General features: G+C 41.0%; 1 protein-coding gene across 1 annotated transcript; it reads right to left on the reverse strand.

Moving 5' to 3' along the window:
• Nucleotides 1–6,514: 6,514 nt before the first annotated feature.
• LOC110346969 (olfactory receptor 2L3) lies at nucleotides 6,515–7,690 on the reverse strand. Its single transcript, XM_087180434.1, is given in 1 exon segment — nucleotides 6,515–7,690. A coding segment is annotated over 1 exon segment (939 nt). The 3' UTR covers nucleotides 6,515–6,751.
• Between the last annotated feature and the right edge of the window lie 4,420 nt (nucleotides 7,691–12,110).

Consider the following 12,110-nt stretch of genomic DNA (forward strand, 5'->3'; position numbering starts at 1 on the left):
CTCCCCCACTCTGCTCCCTGTTAACCAGAGGATTCTCAGAGAGGGATCTTACACAGCAATGAGGCTTTCACTACATCTATTCTGATCATTTATGGATGTGGAGCAAGACTGAATTAACCGAAAATTCCTCCGGTCATTTTGTAGAAAGTTTTCAAAGAACAGTCAGGCTAGAGTTTTTAAAGCCTTTAAATGAAATGAATTGTCAAAGATTTAAATGGAAATTGCATAAATAAATTATTATTTCTCACATCCAGGACACCATTGACATGTTTTGCAGAAATCTGAGTCACTTCTCTCTCCACAGGACACCTGACCTGTCCTGTGCTCTTGATCTCCCAGAAAGTGACCCTCCTGGCTTACAGATCACCCTGAGGATGGGGTCAGGGGTGGGGAGAGCCTTGAAGTTTCTGACTATGGAAAGCCAGCCACAGCTCCATGCACAACGCTGGTCCTGCCCAAGTCTCCCTCCCTATACTGAGACATATTCTGCACTCACCTCGGTGAACTAGAATTCACCACACTGGAAAATGACTGTTGTGGAATCTCAGAAGTCAGGGAGGAGCTATTCTCACAGTGTGTGCACAAACCCAGTGTGATTCCCCTTCTCTGCAGGTTCCTGACAGCTTCCATTGGAGAAGGTATGGGGAGTGCACAGTGTTTTATGTCATTTTACTGACTAATATTAACTGATCATATTGGACATTTGCTTCCTTGTTTTCAATTGTCTCTAATGGGATAAAGAACCATTTTTAATGTATTAAGAAGATTACAATATCTGGTGATTATTGTTTATGTGTACTTGGACATTTTTAAATTATATACTTCCAGGAAGTTCCACGAGGATCCATTAGTATTTAAAGAACAAATATGGAAATAGGCGGAAAGGCATTTTTTGATACACAGAAATGGATTGCATTTCTATGTCCTTTGAATTTTGTTCTGGTCTGAGAGTGACTTCTGCTTTGGTGTACATGTTCACAGCAGAAAGATGAGCTTTAAATCTTCATCTAATCCGGGCCTTGACTTTTAGAAAGGAAAACTTGGGCTGCTCAGGTCTCTCTGAGTGTGCGGAGACACAAATGCGGACACTTACAGGCTGCCCATGGGAACACACACCATGCACACTCAGGGTGTGACTTGGCCGAGGGTGGTGGTGCAGGTGTAGAGTCTCCACCACTAATGCTGCCATCACCATCACCAAATTATCAGCACCCATGTAACATGGTTGTTTTCAGCTATGACTGCACAATGACATCAAGTTCAAATTGTCTCTGTGAACTGCATCCATTTGGTTCTCAAAAAGTTTTGTTTACTCAATAGGGTAGATATTATTATTATTTTTCTGAAACTTTGTGTTCTGTACAGGAGTTAAAACAATAGGTAAGTTAAAAATTAAAAGTATAAGCACCACAATTTGGCACAAATTAAATTTGCATAAAACCTTGGGGAAAAAACTACTATGCATTCAGTTGCCAGTATCACTTTAAAGGACTTTTTAAATTTTAAAGTCTAAGTTATTACTTTACAGTTAGGTCATTTTAACCAATACTATTTTCCTTTTACCCTAAGATCCACTACATATTTTCATATTGAAATAATTATAATTTTCAGGTAGTTCACTGCTATATAATGGATTCATGGAGGGTAAAATAGAAAGCAGGCAACAGTATTAAGATTGATTGTAAGTGTGCGAGTAATCACCCATTGCTCAAAGCAAAAAAAGCATAAATAAAACAGAAGAAAATCTGAGAAGGAAAAAGAAATCCACTACTATCCTTACTGCAACTCTAAGTGCTAAGTTTGTTCTTCCATTGTCACTTGAGTCCATGGACAGCATGTGGAGTAGAACAAGCTCTCAGTGCTTCCACCATCTGCCACCCCATCCAGAGAACATGCTCATGATTAGCTCTCAAATCAGCTTCTGTTATTTGTACCTCATAACCCAGAATTCCTGCTGCACAGTGGTATGAAAAGTATAGTAATTCATCTTCAAGTTCAACTTCCAGTATCTTTCTGAATCTAAGTTCTCTTAAACACATACCAGAATGCCCATCACATATGCTAAATGAAATACAAATAAAATTAGGATTTGTTCCACAATTCCTCCCCACTTTGAACCACTCACTTCCTCAGTTACCTTTTGCACTGATCAGCTTTCAATTTGCTGGACAATGAACCCCACACCCCATCAGAAAGGTTCAGTTTGGCTCAGGACTGCATTTGATGGGGGGCCAGCATCAATTCAGGAAGCTCATAATGGAGGGCCTGGGAAAAACAGAGCTGCTCAGGTCAAGGTGGCTGGGAAGCTGAGTGGGTTGGAAAGAGCACCAGCAAGAGACTTAAACTGCTTCAGTGTCACCTCCAAGTGACCCTCCCTCCACCAGCGTTCAGCTGGACACCGGTGGGTCAGTTAACCCTGCACTGTTTCACCCCATGACCTGACCACCTCTCCAAGATCTCCTGATCCACTCAGTGGACAATGAGCCCACAGTCACAGGAGAACATAGTCATGTTTCTGAGCTGATCTTTTGAGTTATGTCCTGACAAATGTACCTATAAACCTCTTACTCCACACCTGGCATTTCAGAGACCTCCAGGGCATTGAGCAGTAACCAGGATTCTGTCCTCCTGCAGCTGCAGACTGAGTCTAAGGACTGCTGTGTCCCTGTAGAATGCCCACTGAGACTGACAGGAGGGGGTCAGTCATGGAGGACACGGCCTGGCCTGAGGCCAAGGTGAGAACAGAGTCCTTATGGGAACTGAGATGCTCTGGAAGAAAGCAAGTGACAGTGGAATGAGTTTAATAAAATCTCAACCAGAAGTATTGAGAGTATCACAAAAACTGACCTGTATAGGATTACATTGTTTTCTTTCTTTTGGAAATTTCATTAATATATGAAACACTTTTATTAAAATAGATATTGAAATGATATTACAGACGTGAGTGAATTATTCACAGAATATTCACAAATTTAATTTTTACTGTGTATAATAATTTACATGTTCACAAAGTCTCATAGTTTCTTGGTAATAAATTAATCAATCATACCTTCTCTTAGAAAATTATACTATTACTCTATTGCCTTTTGAAGGATTTAAAAATGTTTCTATTATTTTTATTCCTGAAAAAAATTCACGATGTCAAGAGGCACAGATTTTCCAATAGTTTTAGACTTGAAAAGCTGATGAATTTTTTATTTTTATCAGTACATGCTTGCACTACATGCTTACATTACTAGTGGAAAGCTGATACATGTACATAACAAATCATAATCCTTTTTGTGTCCCCTTCTGCTTCCACTTCCATGTCTTGATTTTCATTCCATTTACAAAAGATCTAACTCTCTTTTAAAAATATTTCCTTTTCCTATTTTATTCATTACATTGGATTTCTAATAGGAGAGAAACTATGTGATATTTAAGCCTGTGTGTCTGACTTACTTCATTAATATTAGAGTCTCAAGGTGTTTCCATTGTCTTACCAGTGACCCACGTTTCTTCTTGCTTATCACAGAGTGGTACTTCATTGTGTATAAATACACTATTTTCTTTCTCCATTCACCTGTTCATTGTGGTGCTGAACCCATGGCATGCATGTTATTGTGTTTTTCTGTTAAGACAAAATATGTTAATGTATGAATTGGTTTTTTTCTAAATGAAAACTTCAATATTGAGGTTGAATGGCAGTGTTGGCACTTTGCCATGAATGAGTGGATGTGGGGTTGCAGTTTGGGCACTCAGTCTTTAAAGGCTTTGCTGTCGCTGGGCTAGAGAATCAGCGGTTTCATACCTAATGCTATGAAGTGTGGATCCTGACAACTTGCTCAGGGAATTCCTTGCCTTTTGCATAAAGAGAACAGGAAGTGTGAGGTAGAGAGCTGAAACCACAGTGGGAAACCACAGACATAGTGCTTGGTCAGCTCAGAGAAACTCATATCACATCAAGGGAAGTGATAGCACCACTATCTTTTAAGTAGAAAACTGCAGACACAATTTCAACCTGGCACCAATTGATTTATTTACTCTTTATTTTTATGTAAGATGTAAACTTATGATGTTTACCTATATGCAAGGAATTGATTATTATAGTAAGCAGATCTACTACAGAGCATCTTCCATATTCCTCTATCAGGGTGTGCAATACGAGCAACTAAAATTTACTTTTTCTAAAATGTAGTATGCAATACAACAGTGCTCGTTTTAATTTTACAAGTGTGCATGAGGTTTCTCAGCTTCTGGACCCTTTGTAATGAAAAGTTGTAGGACTTGGCATATTTCTCTCCACTTCCTCCCAATCAGAAATTCTGATAATCGCCATGTTATATCTGTTTTGATGTAATTCATTTTATATCAAAAATATGAGTGATATCATGTAGTATTTATTTTTCTTTTTATAATTCTGAGCACTGAACCCAGTACCTTGCCTACGTTAGGTGAGCATGCTCCAGCTGAGGTACATCTCCAGGACTTTTAAAATTTTGTTGATGCAGGCTCTTTAAGGTCACCCAGGTAGGCTGGAACTTGTGCAAGTCCTGCCTCAGTGTATCCAGCATGGGCGGCAAGGGGCCTGTATTGCCAAGGCTGGCTAGTGTTTTTCCTTTTCATCTGAAAGAGAGTCCATTTAAAAATTGGAAGAAGAGAATCTTACCCAGATTTGGGGTGCTGCAGCCTCCTTTCAGTGGTGCTTTCTAGGTTCTTCCTGTCTTAACACAGAATCAGTCAAAAGAAGTGAGAAGGTAACTAGGGTGCACACTTGCTAAAGGTAGGGGCGAACATGCTCCGCAGAGCAATCTTGGGCTCCGCAGATCGAGCATGGCTCGCGGCACAGGAAGACGCAGCCTGGGCTCCACTGGGAGGGTCTTCGTTTTTCCCACTCCACAGGCTGACATCAGGCCTGGGCCTTCCAGTCAGAAATGGTTCCCAGGTCTCAGCAGAACCTTGTGTGCCAGGTCACCTGCCATCAGCCAGCTGTGCCACCTCCAAGCTCCAGCCTCAGGAGTGAATGGCACTGTTTCATCAAGGTAGCCTTTTCCAGATGCCCAGGTGCAGCAGATGGAGCCCAGCTGGCATCCAGGCCCGCTCACTCCTGCAGAGCTGCACAGCCCAGGACATGCCACCCAGGACACTGGGGCACAGGGCTCCCACTGGCTTCCCAGACTGCTGCTCACAGGAGCCCTTTTGCTCCACTCTGCTTGCACAGGCTTCAGTTCCCAATGTCTTTGAATCATGGATATAAGATTATTTTTGCCTCAGCTGGGTAATAGACATCCTATCTGTTCACTTTTTCCATCTTCTGTGTTTATTTACCCAGCCATCACACCTAAATCAAACTGCTAGCCATCTTGTATCCCCTGCATACTGATCCTCAGAAACAGAAAACAGGGGCCAGCCCTTGCACAAGAGGGTCTGTAGCCCACATACTGCCCTTGGGTCTGAAGGCCCTGCTGCCCCACTGGCCTCCAGGGTGTCCAGCACAGCGCAGTGTCAGGCTCTGCACTGGGATGCAATGTGGACAGGCCACTCCAGGCCAGCTACCAGGCAGCCAGCTGCCTGTCTGAGGACCCGTCTCACTGTCATGGCCCACGGGCAGCCCAATCTGGGGGGAGTGGCACCTTTCATACCCTTTTTCTGATGTGTGTTGGAAATTGCCCAAAGGATAAAAGTCCAGACTGCATGCTCCTCCCTCCTAGTGATTCCCGAGGCATCTTACAGCATTCCCTTTTCTGCTTAAAGTGTAATGGAACTATTTTTTTTCAGGTTTCAGTTAATTGCTCTAGCTGACAGTATCTGATTCCTAACTCTAATTGCCTTCCATTGCTAAAAAGAGAACTATAAAAGAAATAATGAATGCTTGGAGGAGGACAGTGATAGAAACTGGGAATATAAATGTTAAAAGAGGTCCAAATGGAAAAGCTTTAGGACTGACTGTATTTATTGCAATGAAAGCACCCATGATAAAGTTAACTTACAGCTATCAAATTGTTTCTGCATTTGAGTGAAAGTCCCCTACATGAGTGTCCTTGTAAGGATGATAAAAAATACAGTGAATTCTTCTGCCCAGTACCAGGCAATGGGAAGGTGGGCTCATAAAACATGACAGTGGGCTTTGGATCCAGATTTGGTACCATGCACACTGAGGCTCTTCTCCAAAATGTAAATAACCAGGAAAGGTAAACAGTTTTAATCCACTCAAGACATAACAGGGCCATGGTAGCCCAACTAATGACAAGAAAGGGCAATTCCAGAACTGCTTCAGAAAGCAGCAAAAAAGATGGGATAAGTGTGTTCAAATCAGGGGAAGATTTTAAGGGGGATTAATGCCAAGATGTCTCTTACTGTAACATTTTTTTAATTTAAAAATTCAACAAAGTTTTTGATTACACCTCGTGTTCTTAAGTCTGGAAAGTTTCCTACATATTCCCTTTTCATTTCTTCATGTTAACAAAATATTCTCTTCACATGCATGAAAGATACAGGCTCATTATTTTGATAGAGAAGAAGCAGCAAATGAAAATAAAAATTATGACTTAAAATATATAATTGCTGTACCTAATCTTAAAACTTTTTTTTTTGGTACCAGGGATTGACCTCAGGTCCTTGTGCTTGGACAGCAGGCAGTGAAACCACTGAGCTAAATCCCCAGCCTTTAAATGTTTTAAAACTTACAGATTAATGACACTTCATGAGACACAGGCATTAAATATATTTCTAGTGCTGACACACAGATGAACCCATCAGGGCACAAGTTTGCCTAGCTTTTCCCAGAACAGATTCTCTGAGTTACTCTTCCCAGGACCCCCAGCACCTCCTTGTTCCTCAGGCTGTAGATCACAGGGTTGAGCACTGGGGTGAGGATGGTGTAGAAGATAGCCACCACCTTGTCTTCTGCTGGAGACCAGAGGGACTTTGGGTGGACATAAGTGTAAGCAAAGGGTGCAATATAGAAAGTCAGCATGTTGAAGTGGGCACTGCAGGTGGCATAGGCCTTCTTCCTGCTTTCCCATGAGTGCATGCGGTACACAGTGAGGAGCACTTTCCCATAGGTGCCCAGGATGAACAAGAAAGGGAACAGGAGATAGATGACAGTGCTGAGGAGCACAGTGTACTCATAGACACGGGTGTCCCAACATGCCAGAGTCACCATGGCTGGGACATTGCAGAAGAAATGATTGATGCTCCTGGACCTGCAGTAAGGGATATGGAAGACGTAGACTGTGTGAGCACAGGAGTTGACAGCACACATTGCCCAGGATCCTAGGATCATCAGCACACACACTCTTCTGTTCATGTGGATGGGGTAGGGCAGAGGGAAGCAAATAGCCATATAATGGTCATAGGCCATATACATCAAAATAGGTCCCTCTGAACCAGCTAACATGGCAAAAAAGAAACACTGAACCTCACACTAAATGAAGGAGATGGACTTGTTTCCAAAGAGGAAACCAGAAGTCATCTTGGGCACAGTGGTGCAGATGTAAATGAGGTCCGTGAGGGAGAGCTGGCTGAGCAGGAAGTACATGGGTGTGTGGAGCTGCACATCCAGGAGGATGAGCAGGACCATGCACAGTTTGCCAGCCAGGGCCATCAGGAATGTGGGGACTGTGAGAGTGAAGAGGAAAAGGCCAAGGCTTGATGGGGGAAACAGGCCCAGGAGGATGAAGTTGGTAGAGGTCTCATTGTAGTTTTCCATCAGTCATTTGCTTGGCTTTTCCTGAGAGTGCCTGCAGTGATGCAGTACATATAAATAAGGAGTTATTTCAGTTCATTATTTCAATAGTTGGACTATTCAACTATCCAACTATCATAGCTTTTGAATAAAGAAGAAATTTTTTTAAAAATGACTTGCATTTTCTACCCCACATATTTGCCTGAGGATGGAAAACACATTTTAACAAAATATAATAAATCTGTAAATTTATCAAAATAACATATTTCTCTAATCCCTTTTTCCAAACTCAGATATTTTGTTTACTTACAAAATCAGATGACATCAAGAAGAAAACTTACATGAAAGGTGCACATATGTAAATGAATGGAAGTATCTCAATTATAGACCCATATTTTAATACATTTTCATGACCCCTAGTGATTCTTTTACTTCCTGTTTGAAAACAGATTATTTTTATAAACTTTTAACATTTATATAGTGATTTTTTTTATTTTGGTTCACTAGAAATATTATAAGGAATTAGAAGATTGAATTTTAAAAGAATGTAAATATTAAAAGAAAATGTAATAAAAAACAAGACATTTCTCCAGTTTTATTTATTTATTTATTTTTGGTACCAGGGATCAAACTTGGGTCCTTGCACTTGCAGGGCAGGCAGTGGGACCACTGAGCTAAATCCCCAGCCCTCTCCTGAGTAGTTTTGCCAACAACTCACTTCCTCTGTTTTTGTCCCAGGCAAGTTATCCTAATGACCCAGAGCTTTGCAAAGGGACACTTCCTAATCACCTGCAGGCAGAAACCTTATAACCCTGGGACCAGATCAGCCTTCCCAGGACATGGAACCCACTGGCTCCCAGCACATGTGTCTCAGCTCTGGAAATCTGACCATGCCTGTGTCTGCATACACAATTATGAGAATGAAATCAAACTGGCAGCAGGTTTTTGAACTTACTGTCTTATAAAATTGAAGCCAAGTGACCCCAAAAAATGACCTTTGCAGGATCAACAAGCATTGTTCTGCAGTGTCCCAGAATTGAGTCTTTCATGAGATGCTTCCTTCCTTCAAGGGCTTTTATACCAGATGCTAGTAAAGAGAAAAGAATGTAATTTCTTGTATGGTTTTATTATATATCATGATAGTCTCTTCAAATGGATAAGCAGTTTTTGTTTTCAGCCATGTAGAAAGACATAGAAACAAGACAGAGAACATTTTTAGCATTTGAAGGCATTTGGAGTGCACGGTGAAGATGCATGTTACTGTGTCCTTCTAAGTCATAAACACCCAGGGAACCCCACAAGGATGAATCAGCGTCAGCCAGAGGTGGAACCTAAGCAGTCAGCCAGGTGTCCTGAGAGGAATGAGAGAACCACAGGGTTTCCTCCTGTGAATGAGGGTCAGGCTGGGGTGGATTCAGGCTGTTGACTGCACAATCTGGGCACAGAGTCTGACACAATTCCCCTTCTCCTACTCAGCAGGGAAGTGCACTGCCCTGGTGGACAGGACCTGTGGGTTCCTCCCAGCCTGCACAGTGGATGACCCTGAACTGGGCTGGTCCATGTGGGGAGAGTCCACATGTCCCTAATGGGGCTGGATGCCCAGGGTCAGCCTTGGGCTCACATTGGCCCACATAAGCTCCCCACATGTAAAGGTGTCTGTGCAGGTGCTGCTATGGTTTCCCTGACAACTGAGATGACTGTGCAGCAGTGAAGGCCATGAATTGCGAGTGTGACCTGTGAAGCAGCACAATCAGGCAGTGGTGGGTGGAGAAAGGTAGATTACTGAGATGCATCCACGATTCCTAGGAAAATCTCAATTATTTACAATAGGTATTTTTAAATATAAAAAGCACACTCTCACCCCATTAGTATTTCATCTAAATGTGGTATTTAGAAATTAATAACTCAAAAGAAGCTTTAGTGGAGAGTTTCATCATATAGTGTTTTAAAAAACATAGATGAAGATTTTATAATCAACAGATTCATATCAGTTAAAATACTGTGGAGATGAAAATGCATTTCCTTTGAGATATCATTTTACTCATAGGCAAAAAAAATACAGTGAACTGGAGAAATAAAGAAACCTATGTTCTGTTACACTTAAGGAGAAGCAGGACTCTCAGATCTGCTTCTTCCATCAGATTTAATAGGACCAGGTTGAGCCAGCCTGCACATGCCCCAGTGTCATTGTCACAAACATCCAGCACTCCCTTCAAACCCAGGGCTATATTCATGTTAGTACAAAAGCACTTCTGACTGTAAACTTGCAGTGACTGTGCCTGAAACTCTGCATCCATTTCATTTCTCAACTTCACCTTGCTTACATGGATTACTGCACTCATTTTCTAAATTAGATCACATATGGAATTAAATATGGAATGGTAGATTAAATGTGGAATGTTTCCAATGTAGACAGTAATCCACAGGACCAATGGGATTCATACCATCTGTTTCAACACCTCATGGACCTGCATGAAAATACTCCTACTACTCAAGAAAATAACTCACTTTACCAAGTCCAAATTCAAGAATCTTCAAATTGTCCCCAATGTTTTCCATGCCCAGAAGATGCAGCACAGGTCCAAACATGATACACCTGCTCCTGCTACTTGAAGTGTATGAATTCTGAAACATGGATTTTTCCTATAAATATCTTAGTTCATTTAATATTCATTGAAATCTCACATTTTGAAATATCATTTGAATTTATCTAAAATTTCAATATATATTTTACCATATAGTGTTACTATTAATTAAAGCAGCCATATTTTCAAGAAGAAAGGATAATTTGATATATACTAGTCTGACTATATTTATATTTCAAGAAATGTAATTTATAGACAATATCAGCCTTTCTCTGAATTTATGTTTCACTATCAATTCACATTCCATATTCAGAATCACTGTCATCTTTTTCCACATTTTATGATAACTTATGTTTTAGATATAAACCATCTTCATATTTAAAAAATAATTTAATATATTTAATCAGCACTTTCACTTTATCTATTTTAAGGAAAACCCATCAATCATCTAGCATCTATCTATTTATATATCTGTCCTAAAGTATGCTAGCCAAATAAAATTTCTTTTAAAGTTGTCTTCTTAAAAAGATCTAGTTTTAAAAATGACTCATCCCAATATTTTATTATTTTAAGTGCTTCAAGAGTCTGGACTCCCCTGAGAACTGCACCTGAACGCACACCCAGAGCCCAGCCCCATCCTCCCCTAGACCAAGGGGGCCAGAGCCCCCAACCCCACGTGAGCAGAGCCTGCCCGGTCCTCCTGAGTCCCTGCAGCTCTCACGCACCTCTGCCGGCTCCTCCGCAGTGAGCCCCAAGCCGGGAATCCAGCTGTCCTGATGCAGGTGCTTTGCATCCTGCATGATTCCGGGGAGTCATCTGGGACAGGACCACAGAGGTCCTGTTCTGCTCTCAGGTTGGGCCTGGGCCAAGGCCTGGAAGGAGCCTGCGGGTCCTCAGTGCTTCCTCCAGTGCTGAGGGCCAGTGCCTGGGGAGATCCCGGTATTCTACTCTGACTCTCCCAGGGTCACTGTTTCTCAGTCATATGGGACCTTATCCATCCCTTATATTCCTTATCCATCCCTCACATCCTAGAATGTGTCTCCTTGGGTTTGCCATCTTTGATTTCACTGCTCAACAAATTTACCACATTATAATTTAATATGATCAATTTCATATTAGCACACTAGAAGAAATTCTTGAAATATTTGGCATTTGAGGAGTAACCTTTAATGTGCTTTTGGTACTATTTATGATCAAATTGTTCTCATGATGGTAATACCTATTATCTCAGAAAATATTTTAATGTTTAAAATGGGTTATCAGGCGTCTATCTCTTTAATGTGATGCTGTTTAGGAAAGATTCAATACTACATTTTCAATGCAGATAATATGAGAAGTGTTCTTCAATATCTATTTTATGATCTCTAATAACAACTAATTGGTGGGTTGTCTTCAGGAGGGAGCCTACTGGCCTAATATAGGTTTATTTTTTCTAATTTTTATATAATAAAATACTCATTAAATAAAATTTATGATTTGATTATTTGTGGTGGTACTATTCAATTCCATTCAGCAGATTCTCATTTTTGTGCAAATATCAATACCATGCAGCTCCCAAACCTCTCATCATTTGTGGTTCAAATTCACACCATAAAGAGAAGCTGCTCATTCTCCCTCCCTACAGTCCTGCTCATCCTATTCTTGTGAATATATGAGGTACAGCGAGTGATACTTGGTTCATGAACTGGATTCTTTCCATGATTCTGGTAACAAACCCAGTTGGATGTGAACTGAATCAAATTCATTGGTTAGGTCCAATGTGGACCTTATGGGGAAATGTGATTTGATTCTTGGTCAGTTTGGTTTGTGACCAGAATGTCAGAGAGAATGTAGTTCATCAACTGAGACACCACTGTACC

Source organism: Heterocephalus glaber, unplaced genomic scaffold (genome assembly GCF_053883595.1).
Source record: "Heterocephalus glaber isolate CG9 unplaced genomic scaffold, H.glaber_assembly_v1.0 deba00001462, whole genome shotgun sequence".
Classification (NCBI taxonomy): Eukaryota; Metazoa; Chordata; class Mammalia; order Rodentia; family Bathyergidae; genus Heterocephalus; species Heterocephalus glaber.